Genomic DNA, 16,642 nt, shown 5'->3' on the forward strand with positions numbered 1-16,642 from the left:
TGGTCACTGAGAGGATACCTCAGGGCAGACGGGGCACGGCGGGCAGGCAGTCGTCCGATCCGCTGGGTGCAAAGCAGCACGACCCCCTGGCCCCGCCTACCCAGCACACGCACCCGCTCCCGGACCCCGGGCCGCACACAGCTGCGCCCCCTGGCGGCGCGCGCGCTCAGGTGACGGCTCTCCGGCCGCAGCAGGGCTAGTGCGCGTGCGCGCAGGTGAGCGTCCCGCCCCGCCCCCGGGCTTGGCCACCTGCCCGGGAAACTTGTGGATTGTTAACCTCGGGTCGCTTCTGGGCGGGGAAACGGAACTGGGCCATGGAAGATACGTCGGGGACTCGCGAGCCCCGGGCCCGGCCGAGAGAGCGGGAGCCAGAGCGGCGCCCCCGCCCGGACCGAGACCGCCACTCCGAGCGACCGCGGGACAGAGCCGGGGACAGGCGCAGGGAGAGAAACGAGGGCGGACGGAGGGACGGGGACCGGGATAGGGGCAGGGACCGAGACCCCCGCCAGGACGGATCCAGGCTCGGGGACCATCGCGCTGGAGAACATAGAGTTCGAGAAAAATCCCGCCAAAGCCGCACGCCAGACCGACCCCGGCGGCCCACCTGGGACGCAGCCCCGCCCCCCTGGCCCGCGCCTTGGGAAACCCCGGAGCCACCGCCCCAGAGGAAGGAGGCCCTCGGGCGTCGCACACCGGAAAGGTGAGGTGGGCTGCTGGGCACCTGGGCACTGAGGAAGGCTGGGTCTGAAGCCCCCCTGCGCTGCTCTGGGGCCCCCCACTGCTTCGCCCAGGAAGCTGGTTTAAAGGAAGATAGTGCCATTCCTCCCTTGTGTGCTCTTAGAGGTGACCGGGTAGAGAAGGAAAACCTTACGGTGCCCCCACTGCTTGACCCGAACCCGAGTAACAAAGCCGAAACCCCCCGGGAGCAGTGGCGGGCCCCGGGGACCAGGTCAGGAGGAAGGGAGGACTTCAGGACAGGAAAGTGAAGGGCTAGGAAGGAGATTATGTAGGTGGGGTTCATCTGAGGCTCCTCCCTGACCCCCCCCCCACGTGGTCACAGGACTGCCCCTTGAGGTTTCAGATCCTTGTCCTATGTCCCCAAAACAGCCCTCCCCAAAGTCCCATTCCTGGAGGCCGGGGCCTAATCAAGTTAGTCTGATGACGTTAATGGTTTAATGTGTTACCCCTTCCAGGAGTACATGCTTTTGCAAAACAAACAGCAGGGAGAAGCTACGCTTTTAACCGAAGAACTAAATCTACCTAAAACTCCTCACTGAAGGGCGGAGAGTTTAACCCCCTTTTTTCTTGAGGACAGCCTCGTTCAAAGCCCATGATTGTTTTGAGACCCCACCCTCCGGAATGAACAAACTTTGCCATCCCTGCCTTGTAGTTCCCATAAGCCTTGTGCGGTCACAGCACAGCAATATTCTGGGAGACTTTGTGGGCTGGAGAGGGTGAGGATGGAAGGGAGGAGAGGAGGCAGTCCTAGGCCCCCACCCCTCCTAGGGAGTTGGTCTTTTTTCCATGGAACATTCCATCCAAATCTACAAATATTACTGAATGCTCAGGTTATGTGCCTGTCCATCAAGGAGACACACAGGTCCTGGAGTGATGACTGCTTTCTGGTTTTTTGACACCTGCCCTCTTCTCTAAGAAGGAGTCAGGTTCATCTCTGCTGTGGGACTTGTGGGTCTCAGCCCAGTCTCTCTCCCTGTTGTGTCCACACAGCAGGAAAGCTACTATCCTGAGTTTATATTACATTATCTAAAACCAACTAGCCAAACTATGACAAAGGGTGTGCCCAGATACAGTCACAGGCACTAGCCATTGTTTCCCTGATTAAAGCCACATTGCATTGCAATTGCATGACTGGTTTCCTTATAAACCAGTGTCCCAGTCCCCACGCCCCTACCCCTGCCCCAACGTGAATGAAGGGAATACTTTTACTTTTGCTCGAAGCCAGTTGATGGTTTAAAACCAAAGGACAATTTATTTCCGTCTGTCCTCCACATAACGAGCGTTTATTTAATGGATGGATGTAGCGGTGGGGGTTACAGAGATCTACTCCGGTGTCTACAGTCTGGTAAGAGACTGATGGGTGAACAGGCCAATTGCAGCACGGTGTGAAACGTGCCACTGCAGGGGAAACAGATTTGGAGAGAAGAGAGCTGGGCCCCTGACTGGGCTCTGGAAAGTTTCTGGGAAGAGACAACCTCAAAGCTGAATTCTGGAGAAGGAGCAAGAGGGGAGCCTGGGAGAGGAAGATGAAAGGTGTTCCAAGCAGAGAAATAACTTCCACAGTGACGTAGAGGCATGGAGCTGCAGTTCATCATTTTGGGGGAGAGGGGCAGTTCACTATGGCTGGGTCTGTGAATGCGAGGTTGTGAGTGGAGACAGATGAGCAAGGGCCTCCTGTGCTGTGTTGAAAGTTTGGACTTTATCCAAGGCTACAAGAGTTTAAGAGTTTCAAACCCAAGAGATACATGATGAGATTTGTGTTCTAGAGGGATCCCTGGAGCCTAGCAAATACAGTGCATCACCCACTATTGAATCTTGGACAAAGCCCAGGATATGCTGGATAAAGCGGGGGGAATAAGGAATAGAATGTACCAGGGCTGGCAGAGGAAAAGGGAGAGAGATGAAGATGTCCAAAGTTATCTGTATCACTCATAGTCTAGAGAATGATGACAGATTCAGCTCTTTCCAAGGTGTCAAGGGAAGGAAGAGAATGCCAGCCTGGGCATCAGAGTCTTGTGAACACAAACTAGTTTTGAAGAGGCCTGATCTGTGCTGAACTGAGAAGCTCACAAAGGTGGCTCCTCTCTACCTGGTTAGACAGCTCCAGTGGGCTGACAAACCAGCGTCAAAGGCCGTGCTCAGAATTACAGGGACAAGTGACGTGGTTAGTTAGCAGAGTTGGATCAAGTGTTTGGATGCCCTGTGGGGCCACTAAACCAGAGAATTCTCTGGAGTATGAAATACTACGACAAATTTTGTTTCTGTTCTGCACATTCTTGGATGTCTGCCAGCATGAAGTGTCCAGAGTTCTAATACTGAAAAAGGTGTTGAATTTGAGATGCCCTAATGGCCATGTATGTTTTTGGTTATAGTGAATTCACTTCCGAGAGATATCTGCCCCCGAACCCCAATCCTGGAAGAGAGGAAGTGGAGTATTACCAGTCAGAGGCTGCTGGACTCCTGGAATGCCATAAATGCAGATACTTGTGCACTGGGAGAGGTGAGCCGTATTGAAGGCAGTTTGGTCATTTGCTGTTGCTGGTGGTTCTGGAAGGAGTCTGAGCTGGTGAAACAAAAATTCAAGCAGACTTCCCTTTTGGGTTCCTGGCTTATTTATTTATTTATTTTTTTGGTGAGGAAGATTAGCCCTGAGCTAACGTCTGTTGCCAATCTTCCTGTTTTTGCTGAGGAAGATTGGCCCCGGGCTAACATTTGTGCCCATCTTCCTCTACTTTATATGTGGGACACCTGCCACAGCATGGCTTGATAAGCAGTGTGTAGGTCCGTGCCCGGGATCCAAACCTGTGAACCCTGGGCTGCCGAAGCGGAGTCCGTGAACTTAACCACTATGCCACCGGGCCAGCCCCTGGCTTCCTGGCATTTTTGTCTCCACAACTGCATGAGGTTCTCATTTTCTAAAAGAGGGCAGGAACAGCTAAAAGGTACAGCTAGTTTTCCTGTGCTTCTCCTCAAATGTGCCCTGGGGTCTGGTGAGGCCCGCAGCCGTGCTTGCAGTTTTCAGGCTGCAGGCGGAACGGTGGTGGTGGGCAGGCGGAACTGCAGGTAGAGCCAGCTGTGAGCTGCCAGCTCTTGGAGGGGGCTCCTCTGGCAAGGTGGGCTGGGTTAGAGAGGGAAAGTCACCTGCACATGGTAGCCGGGTTGCAGCTCATGTCACAGGACAGGAGATCTGATGGCCAAACACTCCGTCATGGCTTTTCAACTTTGTGGACTGACACCCACAGTGAGAAGTATATTTTACATTAAGACCAACTTCACACGTGCACACAAAGATGTCGTGAAACAATACTTAGGATATTACATATCAAAGGCACTGATAATTTCTATTCTATTCTGTTTCATTGAAAACAAAAACAAAATTGGGGCTGACCCGTGGCGTAGTGGTTAAGTGCATGTGCTCCGCTTCAGCGGCCCGGGGGTTCACGGGCTCAGATCCTGAGTGCACACCGACGCACCACTTGTCAAACCATGCTGTGGAGGCATCCCTTATAAAGTAGAGGAAGATGGGCACAGATGTTAGCCCAGGGCCAGTCTTCCTCAGCAAAAAGAGGAGGATTGGTAACAGATGTTAGCTCAGGGCTAATCTTCCTCACAAAAAATACAAAAACAAAAAACCACACTTATTAGAAACCGCACAAATAATATCATGAAAATCATCTTAATAATACTTAAATCACTTAAAAACACTTAAATAGAGGCTGCTTTGTGCACTCTGCTTTGGCAGCCAAAAGTTTGCGTGTTTGGATCCTGGGCACGGACGTACACACCGCTCAGCAAGCCATGCTGTGGTGGCGTCCCATATACAAAGTAGAGGAAGGTTGGCACAGATGTTAGCTCAGGGACCACCTTCTTCAAGCAAAAAAAAGGAAGATTGGCAACAAGTATTAGCTCAGGGCCAATCTTCCTCACCAAAAAAAAAAAAAAAAAAAAAACCACTTAAATACTATCGTGTGTCAGCTCCAAGCATGGTTTCCAAGAGTTCCCATCCCAGCACCAGTCCTGGCGTTTCCAGCAATGAATAAAATCTGGTTTGTCAGGGCGAGCTTTTCTGGCTCACGTAACAGGGTGAGAAATTTCCCTAGACTGCGTGTGACTAAGGGGGAAACCTTCTCAGCCCAAGGGAAAGAAATCATGGCGCTTATACCTGAAAATGTGTCTTAGGATGATTACGATGATATACGTGATTATTGGATTACACAGAACTTTCATTAAAGAGCTTTAGGCAATCGAGGTACAAGAATCCTCACCCTAGTTTACATATGTTGGTACAACCTCATTGCTTTTAATTCTCTCAGCAACTCCTGAGGCTCAGAGAGGTACAGTAAGTTACCCAAAGTCACATAGCTCTTAAGCGGAAGAGCCAAAATTGAAATTTGGGGCCCGACTCTAAGACTTAAAGTGGTTTTTGCTTGACCTTTCTTCTTTTCTTGGTGATAAAAAAATAGGAATAAGCCAGAAGCTGGTTAACAGGTTTCTCTGTCGAGGGATGTTTTCCTCTGTGATTGATTTACCAAGAGGAGAGGGCAGAGCTTGAAGCTCCTGGCCAGAACACATCTTGATTTAGCTTCGCTTCTGGCTGGTTGGCTTTGGGCCTAGAGCTTGGGTTTCTGAGTCAAGATCGTGGAAGGACGCTTCAGCAGTCAGAAGCTAACAAATGAGGGCTTATAAAGATCTCTGGACGCGCAGAGACCCATATAAATACACACTACGGTGTTGTGTGGGGAGAAACAGCCATTCAACACCAGGAACTTCTCTCCAGCAGGAAATGCATGCCTGGATAAAGGTCACCCGAAGATTTTCAGCTTCAGGTCTTTTGTGACTTCTTTTCCTTATCGGCGAAATCACTTCCTCCTCCAGCGGACAGCTGTGGCCCTCTCTAACTTCCCAGGGAGACCCTGAAGTTTGGGCTGTGAGGCCTTGTAGGAAGTTCACTGGACACTGAGGACACTGATGGAGATAGGCCCCAAATCCTCTTTTGCAGGCAAGACTCCTCAGACAGTAAAATCTTTAGGGGCTGAGGATAAAGCTCAGATAAAAAGCAAGTGCAGATGTCCCAAGTGCGTATCAGATCACTAGGAGTCCTGTGCGGGGATGGGTTGTGCTCATTTATTATTTGGAGGGACCGTGAGGAGTTACACGTCCCTTGGGAAGAAGGAGTGCATTTCCTGCTCCCCTCCTGGCTCCCCCAATTTGCGTTTGGAGCACTTCCTCTTTTCCCTCTCCCTTTGACCCTTAGCGCTCACGTCATGATGGAGAAGATCATAGATGGAGAGCTAGGCCAGTGTAATGAGGAAATTATAAAAAAAAAAAAAGACAAAAACAAGTTTTATCTCTCTATATATACATAAATCATGACACTGTTTACATTCAGCTTGTAATCTTACTTGCAAAGCATCTTTAAAAGTTTAATTTCATTTTCTCCCAAGAAAGTTGTCATTGCTGTAGTCAGCGGTACCCGTCTCTCACTCAGAGGCTGCGGGTTTAGTCTTGAGATGGCTTCCCACTGCCAATGGGACTTGTGATCACGCTGAAAAAGTTCAGGGGGGACAGTTATGGGATTTATTTTCCCCCAACTTACATTCTCAATCCCCCCTTTTAGGTACTTACTTAACCCAGTACTTGTCTGGACTTATGTCAAGATTTCAAACCACAATTGACTTGAAGAGCATTAACTCATTAACAGGTCTGAAGGATTGAGCTGGAGTCAGAGGAAGGGGTGACCTAAAATGAACCTCAGCTTCTTAGGAGAGAGTGAGGTGCTGCCTCAGAGAGCCAGATCCCTTCAAGGGGCGAGGAAGGCCTGGAGAGCCTCTGAGCCTTTATTTTTAAAAACAGGTACCACTGGACAGCCTGGTGGTTCTCATCTGGTTCTGCTAAACCTAAAACAGGAGTAAGGGGCTTGTAGAGGCTCTAGTCCTTCCCACACTCTATTAAGAAATATATAGCATATGTTTGCTCCCATATAGCACAAAATGTCCTTTACATTGGAATTATTTAAATTCATTATGGTATTCTATATATCCTTTAAAAATAGGAAGTAGGTTTATATTTGCTGAGATGGAAAATATGTTCACACTATATTCTTAAGTGAAAAAATAGGTTATATCATAGCAGATAGAGTAGGACCCTGTTCTTACCTAAAAGGAAATAAACTACAGTAAAAATTATGCATATAGGGCAGAAAAGTCCAGAAGAAAAAATAAGGGTAACAGCGGTTATTTTTATTGGTTGGATTTTAGATAATTTTTGCATGATATGTTTCTGTTTTATCTATATTTTCTTTTTTTATAGTAAGTATGTTACCTTTGTAATTAAAGAAGACAATAATGCTGTTTGGGGGGGTGTTGCAGAGTATAGAGATAATTCTTGAGAGGCGTCATTTCCATGAGAGACTGTGTAGATGTGACACAGCTTCACACAGAGGGCAACCAGATCCAGAGACAACGTCTGGTTCTCTAAATGCCGGGGAGAGGCTGACAGCCTGATCCCACAGTGAGCCGACCCACTAGAACCCTTCCTGCACGTACAATTCCCAGAGTCCTCAGAAGCACCCAGCTTTATATTATGCTGAGAAAAAGAAGCCACACACAAAAGGGTCCATGACTGTATGATTCCATTTATGTAAATTTCTAGAAAAGGCAAACCTAATTCCTAATGGCAGAAAGCAGATCAGTGGTTGCCTGAGGAGGAAGCTGAGGGATTGACCACAAACGGTTACAAGGGAACTTTCTGGGCAGATGAAAATGGTCTATATCTTGATTATGATTGCATGGTAATACATTTGCCAAAGCTCATCAAGCTGTGCACTTAACATGGGTCACTTTGTTGTGTATAAGTTATATCTCAATAAAATTGATTTTAAGGAAAGCAGCCAGCTTGGTGGAAAAGCTGGAGCGCTTTCCTTGTGCAAGATAAAGAAGCCAAGGGCCCTGCAAGAATCCAGCTCTGGGAAAATATCCCAGCCCAGATCTGGTCCTTAGGGAAACTGAAGAAAACAGAGTTACACTTTAAAACATACTTACTGAGTTAAAGTCTAAGAATAATAAAACCAATTATGTTTCTGTAATTCAGTAAACCTGATGGGTTTAATTAACTTAAACATTCCTATTTCTAATACATGTGAACCACGGTTAACATTTTGCTGTATAACTTCCATGCTCTTTTCTAACTTATATATATATATTTTTTTTTTGAGGAAGATCAGCCCTGAGCTAACATCCGTGCTAATCCTCCTCTTTTTGGGGCCTGCCCCATGGCTTAGCGGTTGAGCGCGCACGCTCCGCTGCTGGCGGCCCGGGTTTGGATCCCGGGGATGCACTGCTTCTCCTGTCATGCTGGGGCCACGTTCCACATGCAGCATCTAGAGGGATGTGCAGCTGTGACATACAACTATCTACTGGGACTTTGGGGGGAAAATAAATAAATAAATAAAATTAAAAAAAAAAATATATATATATATATATAATCCTCCTCTTTTATTGTTGAGGAAGGCCGGCTCTGAGCTAACATCTATTGCCAATCCTCCTCCCCTTTTTTTTTTCCTCCCCAAAGCCCCAGCAGATAGTTGTATGTCATAGTTGCACATCCTTCTAGTTGCTGTGTGTGGGACGCGGCCTCAGCATGGCTGGAGAAGCGGTGCGTCGGTGCACGCCCGGGATCCAAACCTAGGCCGCCAGCAGCGGAGCGCGCTCACTCAACCACCAAGCCATGGAGCCGGCCCCTCCTTATATGTTTTAAGTTCTATATTATAATTTCCTTCAAACTTGGAGAAGTCTCCTCTTTCTAAATGAAGATAGCCACAACGTAGCTAAAGATGAGATAACTATTTTTAGTCTTTCTGGCAGGGAAGGGCAGGGGCAGAGAATGTTCTTGCCTTCCATAGGGGCTGCCTTTCTCTCTGCTGACTGGTCTGATTTCTCCCACCATCGTCCTGCACCCCACCTGGGGCAGCTGCTTTGCTCTTTTGAGAATTACTCTTTTCAGTCCCAAGTCTCTCTGACATCATTTTTGGAGACCACACTTCCCTGCTACCATCTATTGTTTTGGCTGCTCAGGCCCTCCGGGGGTCAGAATAAAGAGATGGCTGTGGTGTGAGCTGCCATGGGGAGGAAACGCCTCAAGGTGAAGACTCCAATTGCCAAACAGCGTCTCTCAATTTGGTAACCCGCCCTTCTTTTGCAGCCTGCTGCCAAATGCTGGAGGTTCTCCTGAACTTGCTGATCCTGGCCTGCAGCTCTGTATCTTACGGTTCCACGGGGGGCTACACGGGCATCACCAGCCTGGGGGGCATTTACTACTACCAGTATGGAGGGGCTTACAGTGGTTTCGCTGGTGCTGATGGTGAGACAGCACAGCAGCTGGATGTCCAGTTCTACCAGCTAAAGCTGCCCACAGTCACTGTGGCAATGGCTTACAGTGGAGCCCTCATGGCCTTCTGCTGCCTCCTGGTCGCCATGGGCGTCCTGCGAGTCCCATGGCATTGCCCCCTGTTGTTGGTCGTCGAAGGCTTGTTGGACGTGCTCATCGCCGGGGCGTACGTCCCAGCTTTGTACTTCTACTTCCACTACCTCTCCGCTGCCTATGCCTCCCCTGTGTGTAAAGAGAGGGAGACGCTGTACCACAGCAAAGGGTACAGCGGCTTCAGCTGCAGTTTCCATGGGGGAGATATAGGAGCTGGAATCTTTGCTGCCCTGGGCATTGGGGTCTTTGCCCTGGGGGCCGTGCTGGCCTTCAGGGGTTACCGAAAGGTCAGGAAGCTAAAAGAGAATCCTGCAGAAATGTTACAGTTTTAGGCTTTTTAAAACGTTCTGTCAAATGTAAGTGATGGCAGTTACTCTGAACCACTGTCTTTCACGGAGTACTTTGTTGTGGAACTTGCCAAGGCTTGAAAAGTAACAGGCCACCTTTGGTATGCTGGGTGTAGCCCCGGGTTACACGGAGCAGCATTCTCTGATGTAATAAGCTCTGGTTCTGGAGTCTTCTGTTGGGGAGGAACTAACCAAAATTATTAAAACAAAACAAAAAACCCAAAACTGAAGCCCAAGACCCAAAGGGCATGTGCCACAGCAAAGTGCACTTCTTGATTAAAGGGAGATAACCAAGTGAATTTGAAGAACCTTATCTTCAGAGTTCTTGAAGAGCCACATAGACACAAAACAACATTTCAGCCTGAAATTTTCTAAACACAGCTGTTTTAAGCAGATTAGCCCCCAATTTTTTCCACTGAATTCTTTGATCCTTCATTTCCTTAATGCTCTGGATGGAGGGGGTGGCGCCCTGGGGAGGCTATTCTGTAAGGTTTAAGTTGGAGTTCAACGTGGGCTGAAGAAAGAGGAATCAGATTAATTCACTGGGTTGCCAAGAAGCTATTCTAATAAGCCCCTTATAATGGCCTTGAAAGCTCAATAAGTGTTTTGTACCTCTTGTAAATGTACCATTGTACGAAGAATTAAACCCGACATCTGGAATTCAGGAGCCATCCAGAATAAAAGAAAGAATGCTCCTTTTGGCCAGACAACTTCATGGGCTCTTATGGCATGTTAAATTATGACTTATGGCACAATGCAACATATTCTTGGTACAAGTGAATATGTTTTTTGCTTTATGTGAATCCAATAAAAATCCAAAGAAAAATTTTAATTTGGAGGTGATGGTTCTCTTCACAATACATTTATAGTATTATTTCTTTACTTATTACATTTAAAAGGTGAGTTCCATTTAGATTTAGAAAAGGGGAAATATGTTACCGCCCAAAGGGCACGATCTGCTCGCCACGAGACAAGAGCCAATCATCAAGAGGCAAGATGGTGGAAAAGAAAGGGCAGTTTATTACAGCTTGCTAACAAGGGGGAAGATGGCTGATTAATGTCTCAAAGAACCATCTTAAGGGGGCACAAAATCTTGCAGCAGTTATATAAGCCGGTGGGTTATAGGGGAGGGGGTTGGGAATGTTGACCTTCTGGTGTTAACAGACTGGGAGTGCCACACCAGATCTTTCAGTCTTCACTGATGATGGCTATCAGCATAGACTCTCTGTTCAGGGGTCATCACATTCCTAAGGAACTCAAAAGAACAAAGTTATCATCTTACCACGGCTGGGAGGTACAGGCACAAGCAGAGGTCGTAAAATCTACAGAGCATTTAGATCTCCTGGAGGGTGCATATCCAGCTGGGTTAGTTAGTCAGAGGTCACTCAAAGTTACAACAGGGTTTCTTTTATACAATATGGCTTCCCTTATGTCAACCTTGTCTTGAGTTGGTATCAAATACATATATTTGCTTGTATATGAGTAGAAAACTCCCTGAAGAATAATACATAAGAAAGCATTAACAGTATTTGCTTCTAAAGAGAAGGAGAATTTTTTATGTATGGCTTGATTGCACATGTATTAGTTTTATTTTAGAAAACTTTTTAAAAATTTGATTTGCTCTCCTCAGTTTTTTCACATTTCTAGTGCAAATGCAGAAGTAGATGTATAATTAAGCATAGTATTAAATTATCAGCCACAAAAGCAGCCTCACCCACAAAAGATGCTGTTTACAACCAAAAGCTCATATCTGTTTCAGAATCTCCACTTCCCTCTACAGAGCCTTCTGCTGTCTCTCTAAAGACTTGTCCCATCCCACATAGAGATACACTGCAAGCTCTGGTCATCGCCCTTTTTCTTTTCTCCTGATGTCTGTGAGTCTTTCTGCACAAACAGCATGCTTGGAAATACTCGAGGCCTGTTTGATGTTGATAGCTAAGCCAGGTCAGGCCTGGATGGTACTGTGATAATATTCAGTGGCCGTATTCCTTCAACAGACCCAATATCGTTGGACCTGGCAAAAGCTCATTATTCCTCTGAATTGTTGCCGTCAGTGAGGTGGTTGACAAGATCTAGATTGATTCCACTTCAGCCTAGCAGATATGTGCTGCATGGATTATGACTCCACCATTTTGGCAGAATCTATCCCAGAAGGAAACGTTCAGGTTGTCCACATCTTGTAGTAGGACGGTATTCCTGTTTCCCTTTTGGGGGGGTGACATATTAACACGCATGCAGAAGGCAAAACCAAGGCAGAGAAAGGTGTTAGGTAAGGCAATAGCTACTCCCGCTGAATTAGAATAATGTTTGGGTCAATTCACTCACTCTGCTGGAGGGAAAGAGGCCAGTAGCTGACAGTCCCTGGGTGGAGAGTGGGCAGTCCTGGTCTGATGTTATTTTCAGATTTAAATTAGAGGAATGTAGCTTCTCAACTGTTAGAGCCCTTGACAGCGGCGTCCCCTGGACTTCTCAGGAATTCGTGTGGGCCCAGCAGGAGATAGGATCAGCAAGCCCAGTAGCTGTTGCCTAAGTCCGTTAGAGCTACTGGTCTTCAGCTGCCCAGTTGATACACATCACGGCCCCCACTAGTGTATTAGCGAGTTTTCCTGATTTCTGGGAAACCACACTTTCTGTAAATTCTTCCCATTTCTTAAATCTCTCACTAATCCCCTTCCATTTTACAAACATTACTGAGTAGCATTACCATCCGCTTATATAACATTTTATGATTTTCCAAGGATTTTCATACTTGCTTTCACAGGGCCTCGCCACAGTCCTGTGAGATAAGACAGGCAGGCATTATCTTTGTTTGTCAGATAGAGTGTCTGAGTCTTAGAGTCAATGACTTGGGCAAGGTCACCAAGCAGTGAAGAGCAGGGACATGAACCTGGTGTTCCCACTCTAGGTTCATGTGCTTTTGTGTTAGTTCTCATCTCTGAACCCTGAGAGAATGACAGGAGCCCTTCTCCCAGGAGCACACCTAGGAGAGGCTGGGGCCATGTCAGTGACAGATGAAAGCTGACCACGGACAAGAAGACATTCGTCTCCATTCACCTGTTGGCTCCTGCTGCCGCGTGGTCACGTGGGTTCCTGAAACTTGTAAGAAACCTTCAGGTGAACGTCCCAAGTATCCATCAGTAGGATCCTGGTTGAATAGACTGACTGGTCCATCCATACAGTGGAGTTGGAGGCCGTGCCACAGAGAAGGTGGACACTCTGTGGGAGCTAACCTGAAAACATCTCTAGGAATAATAAATGGAAAACGCAAGATGCAGGACAGTGTGTGGTACACTTCCTTTTGTGAAAAAAGTAGGGAAAGGGGGGATGAATTGCAGATTTGAGTGCTTTTATTTGCACAAAGGAACACTGGAAATTAAATTAGAAAATAATGAAAGTGGTTGGGGGTAGAGAACAGGGTGGACAGGGATATGAGTGAAATTTTTCATTTTGTACCTTTTTAAGTCATTTTGAATTTTTAAAAATATTAAATTTTTAAATAATTATAGATTCACAAGACATTGCAAAAATAGTAGGAAGAGATTCTGTTTAACCCGGTTTCCCCCAATGGCAACATCTTGCGTAACTATAGTACAATATCACAACCAGGAAATGGACAGTCTACAGTTGTACATGCACTCGTGTCTGTGCATGTGTGTGGTTCTGTGCAGTTATATCACACATGCAGATACGTGTGACCACCACCACAGTCACCTACAGAACTGTTCCATCATCAGGCATCCCCAGTGCTCCCCCTTTACAGTCACATCCATCGCTCTCCCCACTTCCCCCCACTCATCCCCATCCCCCAACAACCACAGATCTGTTCCCCATCTCTATAATTCTGTCATTTTGAGACTGTTACGTAAGTGGAATCATACAGTATGTAACCTTTTAAAACTGCCTTTTTTTTCACTCATCATAATTCCCTTGAGATCCATCCAAGTTGTTACATGTATTCTATTGCTGACTATTCCACGGTATGGATATACCAGATTCTTTCACCATTCACCCATTGAAGGACGTTTGGGTTGTTTCCAATACTTGGCTCATACAAATAAAGCTACTGTGAACATTCATGTACATGTTTTTGTGTAGATCTTAGTTTTCATTTCTTTAGGATAAATGCTCAGGAGTACAGTTGCAGGGTCACATGGTAAGTCTTTATGTTTAGTTTTTTAAGAAACTGCCCAAAATTTTTCCAGAGTGTTACTTTGATTTTTCAAACATATGAATATTAAAAAACAAAACACTAAGGATGTTAATGTTGAATCTGACTATGTCTCAGGTCACCATGGTATTTCTCTAGTCTGACCTCCAGGGTTTCCTGGGTGAGTGACATCAGTGTTAAATCCGGAATCTCTCTCCTCCTAGGTGTGGTACAGATAGTGGAGGTGATATTGAATGGGATGGTTCTCATGTGTATCGTGGCCTCCTACTTTGTCCTTGCTGGATTCAGTGCCAGCTTTACCATCGCCGTCGGCTTTGGGAACAACTATTACTCACCATTTGAGGGCACCGAGCTGGAGCAGGTTCGACAGCTGGACCAGCAGTACACGGTCCTCCGAGCACCTCTGATATATGGTGGTGTGGCTGTTTCTCTGGGGATGGGTGTCCTCACCATGGGTGTTTTACTCCAAGGAGCCAAGAATCTAACCAAACTGCCAGGGAAGTGGCTCCTCCTGGAGGCCGCCTTCAGCCTCCTAGCGGCAGTGGGCTACTGCACAGGCATTGGCATTTACCTCCACGTAGCCTTGCGGATCAATTCCACAGACACTTGCAAAACAAGAGAGAGGCTCTATGCCCGGAAGGGTCTCACCTGGATGAACTGCCAGCTCTCAGGCACTGATGGAGCAGCAGCCACCTTTGCTTGTCTTCTGGTGATTATGTATGGCGTTAGCGTGGTACTGGCCCTACGGAGCTACCGAGAGCAGAAGCACTACACAGATAACCAAGAACGGCACAGAAATTACAGTGATGCACCAGAATATCTCTGGTCTGGAACACTCTGAGATCTTCTTGGAACCTAAATGTCAACCCACCTCCCTTGTTTCTCTCAAAAAGATGGGTCCTTTAAAATCGCACATGAGACAACTGTGGTTTTCACATACTTGATGTTACAAATTCTGCCTTTGGTACCAATGCAAAGCTAGATGACCGTCTCATTTTTCTATGAATAAGGTTTTGTTGGCTGTGAGCTTGAAAAAAATATCTCCAAGTTTGCTACAAAGAGCAACATCAGAAGTTTGGGTATGCCCGTATGATATGGCTCTCTTACCACAAGGCAAGGTAAAAATGACACTAGATAAGTAGCTAGAGAAATTATGAAAGATAAGAACTACACATCAGGGGTAGCAGGCCCAGTATTATAGTAGAAATATCTTACCTGTCTTAACTAGTTAAAGTCACCAAAAGCGACATGCCATTTCCCCTCGTATTTGGTCGCAGGGGAATGATTTTAAAGCAGTTGTGTGATTGAATTCTAAACGAGTAATTACATTCTGACCATCTCCTAGAGGGAAGCTATTCTGCCCATACGGCAGTATAGCGTGACCGCCTGGGTCCCAAGGAGGCTTCTTCCATTAGAGATGGCAGGCTGGATGTCGATACAGGAAGAGAGATGCTTTGAGCATGCATGTTACTCCTCGGGGTTCCCAGATTTGGGCTGAGAAAATGTTTTTTGCCAGCCTTCAAAGTTAGTTTCTTTCTTGTTGCAAGTCATTCAATTGGAATTCACTTTCCTGAAATATTTTATAATTTTCTTAAATATGAGGCTTCCAAATAGTGAGAAATAAAATTCATAAACTTCTTAAACATGTTATTCAACTGATTTCAAAGACAAAGCAGATAATTTTACTAGACGATAAAAGCTTATAGAGGCTTCTTCATTTCTGCATTCCCTGACAGCACCCTATAGAGTAGGCCTTCAAAGGTAGATTGTCATCTTTCAGGACCCTGAATTGTTTTCATAATGTAACAGATCATTAACACGGAATCTTAAAAATAAAGTTCTTTCAATAATTTTAATCTCAAGTTTTATAGCTGTTCTTATACTTTACAACTAGTCACAGATTTTCAGTTCATGTCAGATGCAACTAGAAATATACACATTCTTATTATATAGGTTTTTTTCTAATTGTCCTCTTGCTTTTCAATAGCTAATTCTTTTTTATAATATCCTTGTTTTATTTTCATATTATAACTATGATTAAACTATTAATAAATTCAAACCAGATTTTTAAAAACCTATTTCCACAATGCAATTTTTTTTTTTTTTGGTGTGGAAGATTAGCTCTGAGCTAACATCTGTTGCCAATCTTCCTCTTTTTGCTGAGGAAGATTGGCCTTGAGCTAACATCCATGCCCATCTTCCTCTGTTTTATATGTGGGACACCTGCCGTAGCATGGCTTGATCAGTGGTGCGTAGGTCCATGCTTGGGATCTGAACCCGTGAACCCCGGGCTGCCGAAGCAGAGTGCACAAACTTAACCACTATGCACCGGGCTGTCCCCCACAATGCAATTTTGACATAAATCTGATTCTCTATACAGTTAGTAAGAAATCAGCAAACAAAAGCCTGTTTCAACATATGCCAAAATGACTGTTAAAAAAATTTGTCAACATTATTTTCCTCTAACATGTGTTGGTCATTTTTACCTCTGCATGTCTGCTGACTCTTCTCTCTTCCCTAGAATGTATCACCTTTCCTCTCTCCTCTCAAATCCTTTCAATAGCTAATTATTGAACCTATCCAAGGCGAAGGATCAAAACTAAATCTCATACAGAAATAGGAAACTAATTATACTTTTACAAAAAGTAAAGCTTGGAGGAAAATAATCAACTGGAAATATACATTGCTAGGTTAAAATACAAACACTTGTGCCACAGAAGGATACTTCCACTCTATCACCCTTAGCCTCGAGGCAGTGGCTAGGTCCCACACAGTTTTCACTAAGTGGTAGACAAGAAGTCTAACAGCAGCAAAAATCAAACAATTCCTCCCTCCCCCTCAAAAGAATACCCACACCTACTATTCTCACCTAGCATTTATTCCCTGAAACATGTCCCTATGAGAGCTTCAC

The 16,642-nt window shown here is 45.9% G+C and overlaps 1 protein-coding gene across 2 annotated transcripts; it reads left to right on the top strand.

Annotated features, from left to right (window-relative positions):
- Positions 1-242: 242 nt before the first annotated feature.
- Positions 243-15,697, top strand: MARVELD3 (MARVEL domain containing 3). Of its 2 annotated transcripts, none has more exons than XM_004431808.3 (3): positions 243-700; positions 3,111-3,238; positions 8,938-10,395. In XM_004431808.3, the coding sequence occupies exons 1-3, from the start codon at positions 315-317 to the stop codon at positions 9,546-9,548; spliced, it is 1,125 nt and encodes a 374-aa protein (XP_004431865.1). In that variant the 5' UTR covers positions 243-314; the 3' UTR covers positions 9,549-10,395. The 2 variants fall into 2 exon arrangements, with proteins under 2 accessions (XP_004431865.1, XP_004431864.2); XM_004431807.3 differs by lacking the exon at positions 8,938-10,395 and adding an exon at positions 13,935-15,697 and having other exon boundaries at positions 249-700.
- The last annotated feature ends 945 nt before the right edge of the window (positions 15,698-16,642 follow it).

Source organism: Ceratotherium simum, chromosome 30 (assembly GCF_057802395.1).
Source record: "Ceratotherium simum simum isolate JZ-2026a chromosome 30, ASM5780239v1, whole genome shotgun sequence".
In the NCBI taxonomy this organism is placed as follows: Eukaryota; Metazoa; Chordata; class Mammalia; order Perissodactyla; family Rhinocerotidae; genus Ceratotherium; species Ceratotherium simum.

What these genes read in the sequence shown, in the direction of transcription:
- MARVELD3 (XM_004431807.3), top strand. Translation starts at nt 315, where the DNA reads ATGGAAGATACGTCGGGGACTCGCGAGCCCCGGGCCCGGCCGAGAGAG. An exon ending in GGGCGTCGCACACCGGAAAG is followed by an intron (nt 701 to 3,110) that starts GTGAGGTGGGCT and finishes TTTTGGTTATAG; the next exon opens with TGAATTCACTTCCGAGAGAT. An exon ending in ATACTTGTGCACTGGGAGAG is followed by an intron (nt 3,239 to 13,934) that starts GTGAGCCGTATT and finishes CTCTCCTCCTAG; the next exon opens with GTGTGGTACAGATAGTGGAG.